The sequence below is a fragment of the Protopterus annectens genome, chromosome 10.part0, assembly GCF_019279795.1.
Source record: "Protopterus annectens isolate FY-2018-M chromosome 10.part0, PAN1.0, whole genome shotgun sequence".
Taxonomy (NCBI): domain Eukaryota; kingdom Metazoa; phylum Chordata; order Ceratodontiformes; family Protopteridae; genus Protopterus; species Protopterus annectens.
Window position 1 is genome coordinate 878,676,794 of NC_056744.1, and position 17,545 is coordinate 878,694,338.

At 45.2% G+C, this 17,545-nt stretch overlaps 1 protein-coding gene across 1 annotated transcript in view; it reads left to right on the forward strand.

The window, feature by feature from the left end:
• The window catches only part of RPL5 (ribosomal protein L5), a 363,001-nt gene that overhangs the window by 168,045 nt on the left and 177,411 nt on the right, over positions 1 to 17,545 (forward strand). The window contains exon 5 of the mRNA XM_044085678.1: positions 5,949 to 6,151. Coding sequence (XP_043941613.1) covers positions 5,949 to 6,151 — 203 coding nt within the window. The remainder of the gene's footprint in view (positions 1 to 5,948; positions 6,152 to 17,545) is intronic.

The following is a 17,545-nucleotide window of genomic DNA, read 5'->3' on the forward strand; positions in this document are numbered from 1 at the left end:
CTGGCCCCCCCCCACCACACTTAGGCCTACCGCAAGTGTCTTGGTCTCTTCTGAGCTGGTTTTACAACCGCTACAGACCGACGACACCGCCCAACCGGTTACTTCGGTACCGGAGTCCAGCTCGGTTCCGGTTTCTGTTCTCCCCTCTGAGACCGTAGCCCAGGATATTTCTAACACCATTTCAGTGGATAAGACTACTCCAGCACGTGGGGCTGCCAGGCCTCCAGTGTCTGTCCATTAAGGTCTACACACGTGCTAAGGCTACCAGACAGGCTAAGTCTCTCCCTTCAAGATCTGTTTCTCTGGGATCCACTTCTGGTTCTCAAATTTTAAGTTTAGCTGAGGACCTTATTTCTTTAATTAGGGGTTCTCAGCCACATCCAGATAGAGGCTCTCAGCCGCCCTCTGTCAAGAGGCCTAGGGTTGAGCAGGTAGATCTCCAGTCCTCCGATGAGGCCTCAGGTGATTCTGCACATTCAGACTACCAGGCGGAGGCCTTCCCGGCCTACGAGGATTCTGATGCGGAGGAATCCATTCCCTCTGCTTCTCCTCCTTGGGAGTTTTCCTTTGGGGAAACGCTTCATTCCATGAGGGAACACTTCAAATGGCAAGGCCAAGAATACTCAGATTCTAGGAAAAGGTTAAGGGAATTTTTAAAGCTACCTCAGCACAGACCCTTGGCTATTCCTCCAGTTTTAAATGTTTTAGATGATGTGTACTTAGAATCTAGCTGCTTCCCTGACTCCCCCCTGCTCCTGTCAAGCCAGACAGGTACTACAGGGTCCCAGACACACATCAATTTCTGTACAAGGGCCATACTGCTGACCTTGAAACTATTTCTCAGGGGCCTAAAGGGGTTTCCTCCACTACTGCTAAGAATCCACTTCCTTCGGAAAGAGATTCTAGGGCAAGAAAGTATGTACATCTTCCACCCTTTCTATGCGAGCATTAAATTGTCAATTTCATATGATTCAGTATCAGGAATACATGTTGGATGACTTGCAAAAGAAATTGGCTTCCCCTGAACCATTAGATAGAAAGGGGTTACAGGAATTGGTTCATAATACTCAGCAGGTTAGCAACCATTTCCTTCAGTGTGGATATGATGCATTGGAAGCTTCATGTAGAGCAGCAATGACAGGTGCGGACATACGCAGACATGTTTGGTTAAAGGAACAAACATTGCCAGACCATGTGAAAATTAAGCTTTTGGATGCACCACTAGAGAAATATAAGCTATTTGGTGCTACTGCACAAGAGGTTTTAAAGAAAATAGAGGAAAAGGCAAAATCCGTGCAAACAGTCAAAGATTTCCTCCAGGTACAGCCTCCAAGATTCAGCAGGAATTGCCCTTCTAAGCATTGGTCCTTTCCAGACGCAGACAAATTTCAAAGAGGCAAAAACAAACGTGGCAGAGGTAGAGGGCAAACTCAAGGCTCCTACAGAGGACGTCAATGACAGCCTCCGAACCAGAGAGGTGGGGCAGGACCTTCCACTGCTCCGCAGGGACAATCTCAAATCACTTGACTTTGACTCCGCCATCCAGGGCTCAATTAGAAGCACCTTTGGGCGGAAAATTATCTTTATTCTCACAAAATTGGCACAATATTACAAAGGACAAATGGATACTGGACATAATAGACAAAGGATACAGATTCCATTTTCATACACTACCAACAAGACATGGCAGGCCAAACCTGCCACCAAATCAAAGGGCAGAGGCACTCAAACAAATAACAAACCTACTTCAAATAAGAGCAATAGAAAAGGTTCCTTCTGCAGAACAAGGCCAAGGATTTTATTCAAGACTGTTCCTTGTTCCAAGAAAAGAAAACCAATGGAGACCCATTCTGGACTTGTCCGCAATGAATACTTACCTTATTGTCCCAAAATTCAAAATGCTGACTTTACAGCAACTCCTTTCCATGCTGGGCAAGGGGTCTTGGCTGGTAACTCTGGACCTCAAGGAGGCATACCTGCATGTCCCAAGCAGACAAAGTTGCAGAAGATACCTCAGATTTCTTGCAGGCTCAGAGCATTATCAATTCTCAGCATTGCCCTTTGGCTTAACTACTGTGTTCACGAAATGCCTGGCATCAGTAATTGCACATTGCAGACTTCAGGGGATACAAATATACCCTTACCTGGACGACTGCCTTATACAAGCGGACAGCCAACAAGCCTTGTTAAAAAACTTGGACCATGTCATTCACCTACTGCAGGCCTTGGGTTACACGGTCAATATTCAGAAATCAGTCTCGTACCATCCCAACAAATACCTTTCCTGGGTGCCACACTGGACACAAACACCCATATGGCGTTTCTGACAAAAGAAAAACAAAAACAATTACCAGAATACTTCAGAAAATTGGCAACACACACCCAGATGACTGCAAGGAAAATCCTGCCGGCCCTGGGTTTCATGACATCTTGCATTCTTCTGATTCCACACGCAAGGCTGCATATGAGGAAACTACAATGGTATCTAAAAAGTCTATGGTCTCAACACAGCCCCAGCCTGGAAGCATTGATCCCACTCATTCCATGCCTTCAAAAGGAATTTCTCTGGTGGGCTCAAGCAAGCCAGATAAACAAAGGGCTGCCTTTCAGCAAGCCTCATACAAGTCCAAACCATAACAACAGATGCCTCAGACCATGGATGGGGGGCGCACATGGAGGGCAGATGCATTCAAGGACAATGGACACAAAAAGAAAAGCACCTGCACATCAACCAAAAAGAAATGCTGGCAGTGATGCATGCAATCAAGGCCTTCGAAAAGTTCATGCATCAGGGCCATCTACTAATAGACAGACAATACCACAGTTATGTGGTACATAAACAAGCAAGGAGGTACCCATTCCTACCCTCTTTGCAGTCTGGCAATGAATCTCTGGGATATTTCCCTACAATTGAAAATAGAGCTACAATCTCAGTTTGTACCAAGGAAGGACAGTGTTCTGGCGGACAGCCTAAGCAGAAACATCATGGATCCACACGAATGGATGTTGCATCCAGACATTTTCTTACAAATAACTCAAGCATGGGGAAGGCCGGACATGGATCTTTTTGCCTCCCATCTCAATCACCATCTGAAAAAGTTTTGCACAAGGACATACCATCCTCAAGCATGGAAGGTGGACGCTCTCTTCTTCAGTTGGAACTCTCTAACACTATATGCCTTCCCACCTCTTCCTTTGACCAAGGTGTTAATAAAGATCAAAACAGAGCAACAGAAAGTCATACTGATAGCTCCAGACTGGACAAGACAACACTGGTACCCACTGCTACGGAGCTTGACACACACCAATCCGTGGCTCCTTCCTCAATGGCCACTTCTTTTGACACAGCACAATAACAGGACACTACACCCCAGCTTGAAAACATTGAAGCTGACAGCTTGGAAGATTCCATGACTATTCCTCAGGATACACTTTCCAAAGGGGTAAAAGATATTATCCTGGAGGTGCGCAGACCTTCCACTAGAAAAACATACTCTGCAAAATGGAAGAGATTTCTTATCTGGAACAGCAAAAAGGGTCAAGACCCATCAGTGATGAGCATTCCACAGATCCTAGAATATTTGGCTGAAATGCTCCACAATGGTCTTTCATATTCTTCCATAAAAATACATGCTTCAGCAATATCTGCCAAATATAACACTGATCCGCCTGTATTTTCTCACCCATTGCCAAGACAGTTTCTAAGAGGTATAAAGAAAATCAACCCTCGAAGGAAACCACCAGTGCCTGCATGGGACCTCAACTTCATGCTGGAAAAATTAACTCTTCCTCCCTTTGAACCAGCAGCATCTTCAGAGTTGCAATTTCTGTCTTGGAAGACAGCTTTCCTTCTGGCAGTAACCTCAGCAAGAAGAGTCTCTGAGCTACAGGCCCTTATGGCAATACAACCATTTCTCATTTTTCATCAGGACAGAGTTTCTTTGAGAACCAATCAGTCATTCATGCCAAAGGTGGTATCCAGGGTGTCCCTGAATCAAGCTGTTCACCTGCCTACCTTCTTTCCCAATCCTCAAAATAAAGGAGAGAGACTTCTGCACACCTTGGACATACACAGACAGTTGCGCTACTACTTGACAGAACAAAGTCTTTCAGAAAATCTGACCAGCTTTTTGTAGCTTGCGCTGCTGGATTGCAGGGAAAAGCAATTTCCAAACAGACAATTTCTAAATGGATTGGAAATTGCTTTCCCTTCTGCTACTCTTTTCATGGAAAACTGTGCCAGCTGACATCAGGCCACATTCCACCAGAGCTACAGCCACCTCCACAGCCTTTTTAAGAGGAGTGGCAACAAAGGACATTTTAGAAGCTGCTACATGGAGCTCCGTGCATACATTTTCCAAACATTACAACCTGCCTTTATATTCCAGATCCAGAGCAGGGTTTGCTTCTGCAGTCCTGCAGGGCATTTTAGCTACACCATCTTTGTCTTAGTGCCTACCACCCCCAGGTTGGCTATGGTATTCAACCCATATGTCAGTATTGCAGTTGCATCCTTGAAGGACGTAGTACAGTTTTGTACTTACCATAAATGTAGATGTCCGATAGTATGCAACTGCAGTCAGGTTTTCCCTCCCACCTACCCCTCTGTGGTATTCTTTTGGGTTTCTACCCCTCATTTTAGCTACCTGGGGTAATCTTTATGGTGTATTTGCTTTTATGTTGTTGTACTTGTCTGAAATATTTTCTCTATTTTCAAAATTTAGCCTTCCTTAGAGGGCACCTGGCATCTGGGGAAAGAAACACTGAAGAAGATGGCGTCGGCTGATGCTTTTATACCCCAGGCGCTCTGACGTCAGGGAAAGGGCGACATCAGCTGACGCCGGACCCAGACTTTGGAATCCGGACGACCGAAGGGCTGCCTGAGGCAGGACAACCCATATGTCAGGACTGCAGTTGCATACCTATCTGACATCTACATTTGTAGTAGGTACAAAACTGTACTTTTGGAGGATACCCCTCTTATACCACAGACATTCTTACTGTGCACGTTGGAGGTAATTTGACAGTCAATGGGGGCAATGTACGGATCTGGAAATGTCTGGCTTCCTGCAGGCAGTGTATCCCATTGGTAGAACTGCTATAGTATTATGCTGTTCTCTTTTTGCTGGAACTTGGCATAAAATGTCAATCTATGCATTCTTAATGCTGTAGCACTGTGCATCTGTTAAGTAGTCAGAACTGTGCATAACTGTTCGTTTTAGCACGTCTGCATTCACTGCGTTGACTTTAAAGAATAGTTTGACTCTGTTTCTGCATAGCTTTAACAACACTTTTCACCCAGGCGTATGTGCGTTTTGGACGGCACAGTGGTAGCATTGTCACCTCACAGCAAGAGTTTTTTTCAGTTTAATTCTCTATTGGAGTGCGTTCTGTGCAGTCTGTATGTCCTCCCTGCGTCTGTGTGTTTGGGATATGAAAACTGTAGGAAAAATGACACTGCTAATTTCAAGCAGTTGTCATAAAAATGGGGAAGAATAAGGCTTTGTTTAGCAGTGGTGGTACTTTTTCAGCTATGTGTTTTTATTTCTGTGTATATACAAACAGTTTTGTATTATTGTGCATCTAATGTAGTTTGTGTTGCTGCCCCCACCTGGTCTTTAGTTGCTTTACAGTTCAGTAGAGGGAGTGAAGATTTAATATAGAATTACTTTTCCTTTTGAAAGAAGTCATCATCTGCGTAGTAGGGCTTTGAGCAGAGAAACCTTGATAACAGAACTTGAAGCAGCATATTTTTACTTGTCAGTTATTTTAAACTGCATAGCTAATGGAAGTGTGGGAGGTTTGAATAAATGGCAACTTATTTTGCGCTTTCATGGCCTGCCAGGCAGATCTGAGGTATATCTGCTTAGTTGGGTGAGTTGTAGCAGTTTTAAGCTTTGCCAGTTTTCATCAGTATTTGAATATACAAACCTTTTCCCCTTTTTCAGCTGCTGAACAAGTTTGGCTTGGATAAGATCTACGAGGGTCAAGTGGAAGTAACTGGGGATGAATATAATGTGGAAAGTATTGATGGGCAACCTAGTGCTTTCACTTGCTACCTGGATGCTGGTCTAGCTAGAACAACTACTGGAAATAAAGTCTTCGGTGCCTTGAAAGGTGCAGTGGATGGTGGCTTGTCCATTCCCCACAGGTAATTTTGAGTGTGTGAGTGTCTACATACATAGATTCCTTTGTAAAAGCCGACATGTTTAAATTATTTTCAGACCATGGTTTTCCAAGAATATTGCTTATGGCTGTAAATTAAGTAGTTGCTTTACCCATTTGTACTGTAATTGTGAACTATAGTAAAAGGCTACCAAAATGTTTTTTGGAATGATTGAAGCTGCAGGACTTAAGTGATTATGGTCTGCCTTTTGCACAGACTGGCTTTGTTCATGAAATAGTACGAAGTGAATCCCTTTGAAGTCCCTCAGTGTTTTGCTTGTACTTTGCTTTTTGCTTTCTCCTTTTCTATTTCTTGCTCCCTACTTCTTGCTCTGTCAACTGTGGAGTATAATTAACTTGTGTAGTAGATTCCACTGTCCTGCCACGTTAATTGCAAAAGTGATACTGCTTCATGTATGTTTTGCTGATGTCCTTCAAGGATGTATCTGCAGTCCTAACATATCGGTTGTCCTGCCTCAGGCAGCCCTTAGGTCGGCCGGATTCCAAAGTCTGGGTCTGGCCTCGGCTGATGTCGCACTTCACCCGACGTCATAGCTGCTGTTTATTGGGTATAAAGGCATCAGCCAACGCCATTTTCCTCAGTCTTTCTTGCCGCGCGGTGCCCGAAGCAGAAGCTGTTCGCAAGTGCCGGTCGGTCAGATCCAGAGATTTCTACTACCAAAGACTTCTAAAAGCTGGCACCCGTTGGGGACTCTTTCTTGCCTCAGCCGATGTCAGACAAAGTAAATAATTGTTTAACTTGTGGGAAACAAATACCTCATAAGGATTTCCACTCTTACTGCCTTCCTTGCTTAGGCCCAGACCACGACGTTTCAGCTTGTCTAGCCTGTGCTTCCTTCAACCGACGGACACTTAGACGTCGGTCGGAGTTTGCATAGGAGTTTTTTGGTCCCGCTTTTGCATACAAAATGCCGTCTGAGACTCCGACTACTCAATTAGCTAAAAAGCGCAAGGAAAAGGACCGACATTCGCTGCCCGCGGTTTCGGCTGAAACCACGGTTAGGCCAACCGCGAGTGTCTCTGTTTTGTCTGAAACCGAGCTCCCGGTTCTTCCTTCAGCCGAAAGCATGCCTCCGATAGTCGAGGCCTCACAAAGCATGGCTGAATCTGCTACTGAATTTACTACTACAGAAGCAGGCACCCAGGATTTGTCAGGCACTATTCCTTTAGACATGTCTACCCCTGCACGTGGGGCTGCTAGACCCCCTGCTTCTATGTCTATCAAGGCTTTTGCCAGGGCTAAAGCAGCTAAAACTTCTAAGGCCTTACCTGCTAAATCTCCTTCACATAGGCCTATCTCTAGCTCCCAAATCCTCAGCCTGGCTGAGGATCTCATTTCTTTGAATAGGGGATCCCAACCTCACCCAGACAGGGCCTCTCAGCCCCCTCCAGATAAGAGGCCTAGGACTAAACCCCCGGAACCTGTCTCTACAGATTATTCCTCGGATGACTCAGACATTTCAGACCCTCACGAAGGCCCATATTCTCCTTATGAGGATTCTGATGCAGAAAACTCCATTCCTTCTGCTTCTCCTCCTGAAGAATTTTCCTTTGGGGAAACCTTGCATGCTATGAGAGAACACTTCCAATGGCAGGGCCAGGATTTTTCAGATTCAAGGAAAAGGCTAAGGACCTTTTTACACTTACCACAGCATAGGCCTTTAGCCATTCCGCCAGTACTAACAGTTGTAGATGATTCATATAATGATGCCTGTACTGCCCCTGATTCTCTTCCTCCGGCCCCTGCCAAGCCAGACAGATATTACAGGGTCCCCGACACACACTACCATTTGTATAAGGCTCCTGTTGCAGACCCTGAAACCATTTCACAGGGCCCTAAAGGTGTGGCAGCTGCCTCTGCCAAAAACCCTCTTCCCTCTGAAAGGGAATCTAGAGCTTTAGAGAGATGGGGTAAAAAGGTTTATAGTTCTGCTACTCTTTCGGCCAGGGCCTTGAACTGTCAATTCCACATGATTCAGTACCAGGAATTTCTGTTAGACCAGCTAAATAAAAAAACTGTCTTCTCCTGAACCTATAGACCGCAAGTCCCTTCAGGATTTGGTACATAACTCTCAGCAGGTCAGTAACTATTTCTTAAAATGTGGCTATGATGCACTGGAGGCTTTCTTTAGATCAGCTATGACTGGAGCAGTGATTCGAAGGCATGCCTGGTTAAAAGAACAATCCTTACCAGACCATGTTAAGTCAAAACTCCTAGATGCTCCCATGGAGAAACAAAGTTTGTTTGGCTCCCCTGCACAGGAGGTTCTAAAGAAGGTGGAAGAAAAAGCAAAATCTGTCCAAACAGTCAAGGATTTCTTACAGGTCCAACCTCCGAGGTTAAGCAGAAATTGGCCTACGAAGAATTGGTCCTTTCCAGACAACTCCAGAGCGCAGAGAGGCAGAAATAGACGCCCAAGAGGCAGAGGTCAATCTAGGGGTGCCTACAGGGGACATCAGTGACAACCTACCAACCAGAGAAGTACTGCCACAGATTCAACTACAACCACTTCCACAGGGCAGACACAATGACTTGGCTCTAGTTCCGCCTACCAGGGAACAACTGGAAGCACCCTTGGGCGGAATGCTAGCCTTATTTTCCGACAACTGGCATTACATTACAGGAGACAAATGGACTTTACAAACAATAGACAAGGTCTACAGGTTTCACTTCCACACTCTACCAAAAAAGAGAGGAATGCCAAACCTACCACCAAGCCAAAAAACAGACGCTCTAAGACAAATCAACAACTTAGTAAGGATGAGAGCTATAGAAGAGGTACCACCTATGGAACAAGGCCAAGAATTTTACTCCAGGCTTTTCCTTGTACCAAGAAAAGAAAATCAATGGCGACCTATTCTAGACTTGTCCGCACTGAACACATACCTCATTGTTCCAAAATTCAAAATGCTGACCCTCCAGCAGCTTCTTCCCATGCTGGGCAAGGAGTCTTGGCTGGTGACTCTAGATCTCAAGGAGGCATACCTGCACGTCCCTATACGACCAGATTGCAGAAGACACCTCAGATTTCTTGCAGGATCAGAGCATTAACAATTCTCAGCATTGCCTTTTGGCTTATCTACTGCGCCCAGAGTATTCACGAAATGCCTGGCATCAGTAATTGCTCATTGCAGGCTTCAGGGAATTCAAATTTACCCATACGTGGACGACTGCCTAATACAAGCGGACAACAAGGCAAAATTAACAAAAGATTTGGAAAATGTCATACAACTGTTGCAAGCCTTGGGATACACAGTCAACATGCAAAAGTCAAGACTAGTACCATCCCAAAGGATAACATTCTTGGGTGCAGAACTGGATACATCAACTCAGATGGCTTTTCTCACAGAAGAAAAACAAAAGCAACTACCAGTCTACTTCCTGACATTAACAACACAAGCTCAGCTTACTGCAAGGAAAATCCTGCAAGCCCTGGGCTACATGGCATCCTGCATAATATTGGTTCCGCATGCCAGGCTGCATATGAAAAAGCTACAATGGTACCTAAGGAATGTATGGTCTCAACACAAGCACAGTCTAGAAGCCCAGATTCCAATAATTCCATGCCTGAAGCAAGAATTCCTGTGGTGGGCTCAGGCCTGTCAGTTGAACAGAGGCTTGCCTTTCCACAAACCTCATACAAGCCAGACCATCACCACGGACGCCTCAGACCTAGGCTGGGGGGCACACATGGAGGACAAGTGTATACAAGGCCTATGGACCCAAGACCAGCTGAATCTACACATAAATCTAAAGGAGATGCTGGCAGTGAAACATGCGATCCAGGCATTCAGACCACTCCTTCAACAGGGTCATCTGCTGATAAGGACGGACAATACCACAGTCATGTGGTACATCAACAAACAGGGAGGTACACATTCATATCCTCTATGCCGGATGGCAATGGACCTCTGGAATGTGGCCCTGAATCTCAACATTCAACTTCAGGCCAGATTTGTACCAGGAAAAGAAAATTCTCTAGCAGACACCTTAAGCAGAACTACCACGGATGCTCACGAATGGATGCTGCATCCAGATATCTTCAAAGCCATAACAAAAAAATGGGGACTACCAGAGATAGACCTATTCGCCTCCCCACACAACCACCAATTGAAGAAATTCTGCACAAGAGCATACCACCCACTTGCTTGGAGGGTGGACTCCCTTTCCTTCATCTGGAAAAACCTGACAGCATATGCATTTCCACCTCTTCCCTTGATGTACAGAGTTCTACTGAAGATCAGAGAGGATCAGCCAAGGGTAATCCTGATAGCTCCAGACTGGCCGAGGCAACATTGGTACCTGCTACTGAGAAGCATGTCTCGGACACACCCATGGCCTCTACCTCTATGCCCCTTACTTCTAACACAGGACAACTACAAGATCCTACATCCAAACTTGAAAACACTGCAGCTAGCTGCTTGGAATATTGCATAAAACAAAATAACCCAGGTTTATCTCAGAGGGTTAAGGACATTATCCTGGAGGCACGCAGACCCTCCACAAGGAAGACTTATTCAGCCAAGTGGAAAAGATACCTCATTTGGAGTGCAGCAAAGGGACAAAATGTCTCATTGGCAAACTTGGCACACATCCTGGAATATTTAGCAGAACTGTTCCACAATGGCCTGTCTTACTCCTCCATTAAGATTCATGCATCAGCAATTTCAGCAGAATACAACATGGATCCTCCTGTCTTCTCTCATCCTCTACTCAGGCAGTTCGTGAGAGGAATCAAAAATGTAAAACCTCCAAGGAAACCACCTTTACCTACATGGGATCTCAACTTTGTACTGGAAAAGTTAACACTTCCCCCTTTTTGAACCAGCAGCAACAGCAGAATTACAGTTCTTGTCTTGGAAAACTGCTTTCCTGCTAGCAATCACTTCAGCAAGAAGGGTATCTGAGTTACAGGCATTAATGGCAGTACAACCCTTCCTTATCTAACATCAGGACAGAGTCTCTCTGAGAACTAACCCTACCTTTATGCCAAAAGTGGTCTCCAGAGCATCATTGAACCAAGCGATTCATTTACCTACATTCTTCCCCAACCCACAGAACCAGGGGGGAAAGACTGCTACATACCTTGGATGTGCACAGACAATTACGCTACTATCTGGACAGAACTAAGACCAGCAGAAAAACTGACCAGCTTCTGCTAGCATATGCAACAGGAATGCAAGGAAAAGCAATTTCAAAACAGACTATCTCAAAATGGATAGGAAATTGCATTCGATTTTGCTACTCTTTTCATGGAAAGACAACTCCTGAAAATATCAGACCTCATTCCACAAGAGCTACAGCCACCACTACAGCTTTCCTAAGAGGAGTGGCTACCAAAGACATTTTAGAAGCTGCTACTTGGAGCTCCGTGCATACATTTGCCAAGCATTATAATCTTCCCTTATACTCTAGATCCCGAGCAGGTTTTGCAACTGATGTTTTGCAATTTCCAAACAGACAATTTCTAAATGGATTGGAAATTGCATTCGATTCTGCTACTCTTTTCATGGAAAAACTGTGCCAGCTGACATCAGGCCACATTCCACCAGAGCTACAGCCACCTCCACAGCCTTTTTAAGAGATCCCGAGCAGGTTTTGCAACTGCTGTTTTGCAAGGGATCTTAACTACACCATCTTTATTTTAGTGCCTCCTCCCCCAGTTTGGCTATGGTATTCTACCCATATGTTAGGACTGCAGATGCATCCTTGAAGGACATAGTACAGTTTTGTACCTACCATAAATGTAGATGTCCGATAGGTATGCATCTGCAGTCAGGATTACCCACCCTCCTTCCCCTCTGTGGTATTCCTAGGGTATTTACCCCTCTTTTAGCTAGCTGGGGGAATCTATTATGGTGTATTTGTTTGTATATATGTGTATGTATATATATATATATATATATATATATGTGTGTATATATATATATATATATATATATATATATATATATATATATATATATATATATATATATATAGTTTGCTCTCTACTGTTTGGAATTATTTGCATTTATCCAAATTTAGCCTTCTTAGAGGGCACCTGGGGCAAGAAACACTGAGGAAAATGGCGTCGGCTGATGCCTTTATACCCAATAAACAGCAGCTATGACGTCGGGTGAAGTGCTACATCAGCCGAGGCCAGACCCAGACTTTGGAATCCGGCCGACCGAAGGGCTGCCTGATGCAGGACAACCCATATGTTAGTACTGCAGATGCATACCTATCGGACATCTACATTTATGGTAGGTACAAAACTGTACTTTCCTGTTGTAGCTTTCACCCTGTTCTAGCTCGTGTCATTGGTATTTAGCTCTTCCTCTTCTGTTTGCCAGAGATTGTGCAAAGCACCCTTATTACTTCTGGTGTCTAATCTTCACGTGCCAGCTCTTAAGTTTTTACTTGTATCTCATCCCTCTTTTTCTGTAACATTTTGATAATCCTTGCTTAATCTACCCTTTTTTTCTTATTCCCAGAGTGACATGCACAGCACTTAGTGCCCCCCTTTAGACTCTCAAACATGAGATGTGTTTTGTTTCATACTGTCTCACTTGGTACACACTACATATTTTTGTTGAACAATTTTTGTTGAGTCCCCTCCACTATGTTAAAATCTATAACGTCTGGCAGTAGGCTACCAGTCACTCTTCAGCTTAGGAATCTGCTTGACATTGCTTCTGTTTCTGTCTTGGTGAGAGAAGGAACATAAAGACCTTTGCTAGCATTCTGAGATTACCAGTCACTGAAAAGCTTAAAAATTGCTTCTTCACCTGCCTTTCACCCTCTGCCTCTCCTCTCTAAGGTTCTGCTAAAGATCAAACAGGACAGACCAAGGACAATTCTTACTGCACCAGACTGACCTTGCCAGCAATGGTACCCCCTCTTGCACAGCATGATACTGCTGGACCCATGGCACCTACCTCAGACACCTTCCCAGCAGGCGTGCCAGATTCTGCACCCTCCGCTTCAAACCCTGATCTTTGCAGCCTGGCTAATTCCTTGAGCTCTTCAGTAGCATCTGTCAGTAAGCAGATGCTAGAGGTCATTCTGGAAGCAAGGAGACCTAGTACTAGAAAATCCTATGTTGAAAGGTGGAAATTATGCTGTTCCTGGAGCCAGACCCAGGGTATGTGCACTACGGTACCCATTTTACCTCTTATTCTTCAGTACATAACAGAAATGCTCTACAAGGGCCTATCCTTCTCATCAGTCAAAATTCATGCCTCTGCAATTTCAGCACATTGTAATACTGAACCTCCCCTCTTCTCTTGCCCCCTGTTAAAACAATTCCTCAGCGGATTTAAAAATGTAAGACCCCCCGAGCCCCTACTCCAGCCTGGAACCTTAACTTTGTATTGGAAAAGCTCACTCGCCCTTCTTTTGAACCAGCTGCAACCGCAGAGTTGAAATTCCTTTCTTGGAAAACAGCCTTCCTTCTAGCCATCACTTCAGCAAGAAGTGTCTGAATTACAGGCCGTCATGTCAGTGGAGCCCTTCATTATTTTCCATGCAGACAGGGTTTCCCTCAGGACCAATCCTTCTTTTATGCCCAAAGTGATGTCTAGTGTGGCCCTAAATAAGTCCTTACATTTGCCTACCTTTTTTTCCTAATCCACAAAACAAAGTGGAATGAATTATGTACTCCTTGGATGTGCACAGACAACTTTGATTTTATTTGGACAGGATTAAGCATCTCAAAGTCTGAACAGCTGCTAGTTGGCTTTGTTGCAGTGGCAGAGGGGAAGGCCATTTAGTTTCATAGTTTAGTACTAGGCTGTCTGCCCTAGGGCATTTATAAGCCTAGCCATAGTGTATGTGGCTTTCGCCACCCCATGTAATGGTACAAAAGTATAGATTGAGTTTACTGTGCCTCTGTCTAGTGACACAGAGATGACCCCCGGGGTAAACTTGTGATCTCCCATCCACTCGTCAAGATTTCTCTTGAAGAGAGTCAGTGAGGGGCTCTGTCTAACATGAACTGGGATCCTGTTCCAGAGTGTGGGAAGCCTCTGGGTTATGAATCTGTCCCTCCAGCATGTCCTATTTATATTTGTGCTGAGGTTTAGATCTTTAGCTGTCGTGGTTTTGATGGATTTGGATTTTTTGAGATGGAGCATGTCCATCAATTCCTGATTGGACATGGCCTTGTACGTCAAGCATAGATCACCTCTGAGTAGGCGGTATGCTACTGAGTAGAGCTGGAGTTTCTTTAGTCTGGCAGCATATGACATATGTTGGAGGCCCTTGATCCTCTTGGTGAGGTACTTTTGGGGTCTCTCCATCTGCTGCAGGTGCTGGGTGAGGTACATAACAAATGGGGCATTGTACTCAATCATGGGCCTGGTAAGGAGGAGTATAGGGGTACACTGACCTCCTTTGATCTGGATGTGAATCCCTTCATGATAAGGTGGGCAAGGTAGAAGGTCTTTCTAACCACTTTGGCAACGCGGGTGTCGAATGAGAGGTCACTGTCAACTTGAGTCCCAGGTCTCTGATTACTTTTTCTGTACTCAATGGGTTACTGCCTATGTGATAATTTGTGGGTACTTCGTTTTTCCCAAAGGGGATGACTATACATTTTTTGGCATTTAGTTTAAGGCCATGACTTCGGGACCAGTTGTCCGTCTCAGTAAGGCCTTTCTGTAGGATGCATGTGTCAGCTTGTGTATCGACTATGGCGCCTAGTTTGCAGTCATCTGCGAACTTTGTCAGCCACAACCCTCCCATGTTTGCTTTCACATATGAGAAATAAATGCCGAACAATAGGGGTCCCAGGACATACCCTGTGGGACACCACTTGTGACTGGCTTTGAGTCTGACATAGCTCCAGCGATTTTGACTTCATGGGTTCTGTCCTTTAGCCAATTTGCAACCCATCTTGTGACATATGGGTTTACATTTAAGCTGTTGAGCTAGTCTATGATGCCTGAGTGGGGTATTGTGTCAAGCTTTAGCCAAGTCCAGGTAGGCTGTATGGACTGCTTTGCCCTCATCAATGTCTCTAGTGACGGTTTCAAAAAAGTCAACCAGGTTCAAAAGGCAGGATCTGCCCTTTACAAAGCCGAACTGGGCAGGATCAAGTGTCTGTAGGTCCCCGATGTCTCTGTTTGAGTTCTATAATGATTCTTTCCATAGCTTTGCAGACCAGGCTGGTTAAGCTTATGGGGCGGTAGTTTCCAGGGTCTGTAGAGGAGCCTCCTTTGTGGAGTGGGACCACTGTTGCTGTACGCCAGTGTTCAGGTACATATCCTGTAGTAAGACTAAGGTTAAACAGCATTTTTATGTGCGGGTTTAGCTCCTCTTGGAGATTACGTAGCACGCAACCCGGGATACCATCAGGTCCCATAGATGTTGTGTTTTTAGCTTTGCTGAGAGCGGCTCTCACCTGGACATCTGAGATGACAGGGAGGTTACATTCAGCTGGGATAACTGCTACTTCTTTTAGGGGAGAGGGAGGGGAGAAGTTTGCACTGAACCTGTCTGCCAGTATGTTGGCAATATCTGTGGGTTCAGTGTATTTTTTGTCGTTATGAACTAACTCTGAGCATATCTGAGGGGTTTCCGCCCAGGTTTCTAACCTAGCTGAAGAAGGCCTTATGGATGTCCTTCAAGGATGCATCTGCAGTCATAACATATGGGATGTCCTTCATGGATGCATCTGCAGTCATAACAAGTGGGTTGTCCTGTCGTCAGGCAGCCCTGCAGTCGGCCGGATTCCAAAGTCCGGGTCCGGCTTCGGCTGATGTCGCACTCCACCCGACGTCATCTCTGTTGGTCTTCGGGTATAAAGGCATCAGCCGACGCCATTTTCCTCAGTCTTTCTTGCCGCGTGGCGCCCGAAGCAGAAGCTGTTCGCAAGTGCCGGTCGGTCGGATCCAGAGATTACTTCTACCGAATACTACTTCAAGACTTCTAAAGCTAAGTACCCGTTGGGGACTCTTTCTTGCCTCAGCCGATGTCAGAAAAAGTTAACAATTGTTTAACCTGTGGGAAACAAATACCTCATAAAGATTTCCACTCTTACTGTCTGCCTTGTTTAGGCCCAGCCCACGACGTAGCAGCCTGTTCGCCTGTGCCTCTTTCAACCGACGAACGCTTAGGCGCCGGTCGGAGTTTGCAGAACAGTTTTTCGGTTCTGTTTTGCATACATTATGCCGCCGGATCCTCCAACTACCCCAAAAACGCAAAGATAAAGACCGACATCGCGGTCCGCGTTTCGGCGAAACCACGGTAAAGCAAATCGTGAGTGTCTCGGTTTCGGCCGAAACCGAGAAAACTGCTCAAAGTACAGCTGAACCTATTCTTACAACTGAGGCCCCTGCTACAACTCTTGAATCGACCTCAGAAATTTTACCCACTATGGTGGATGACTTATCAGACACCATCCCCTTGGATGTCTCTACCCCAGCACGTGGTGCTGCTAGGCCTCCAGCTGCCATGTCCATTAAGGCCTTCGCCAGGGCTAAAGCAGCCAAGACTACTAAATCAGTGCCTGTTAAACCCCCCACATCCAGGCCCTCTTCTAGTTCTCAAATGCTTTCTTTGGCAGAAGATTTAATTTCTTTAATTAGAGGATCTCAATCTCACCCAGACAGGGCCTCTCAGCCCCCAGAGAAGAGACCTAGGGCAGAGCCCCCTGAGCCAGTGTCTTCTGATGATTCTGCTGATGAATCAGACATAACTGACCAGCCTGAGGCTCCCTTCTCCAATTTTGAAGATTCTGATGCTGAAGAATCCATTCCAGCTGCTTCCCACCAGAAGAATTCTCCTTTGGGGAAACCTTGCATGCCATAAGAGAACAGTTCCAATGGCAGCAACAGGATTTTTCAGACTCCAGAAAAAGACTTAGGACCTTTCTGCACCTCCCACAGCACAGGCCCTTAGCTATACCTCCTGTTCTCTCTGTGGTGGATGATGCTTTCAATGATGTTTGCTCCGCTCCAGATTCTTTACCCCCAGCCCCTGCCAAACCAGACAGATTTTACAGGGTGCCAGATACTCATCACCACCTTTACAAGGCCCCACTTGCAGACCCAGAAACTATATCCCAGGGTCCCAAGGCAGTAGCCGCGACCACAGCTAAAACCCTATTCCTTCTGAAAGGGAAGCAAGGTCACTAGACAGATGGGGTAAAAGGTCTACACTTCAGCTACTCTCTCAGCTAGAGCTTTAAACTGTCAGTTTCACATGATACAATACCAAGAGTTTATGCTTGATCATTTAACTAAAAAACTAACCACTGATGAATCTCTTGATAAGAAATATGTATTAGAGATGGTAAATAACATACAACAGGTTAGCAACCATTCCTTAAAATGTGGCTATGATGCACTGGAGGCTTCATTTAGATCAGCCATG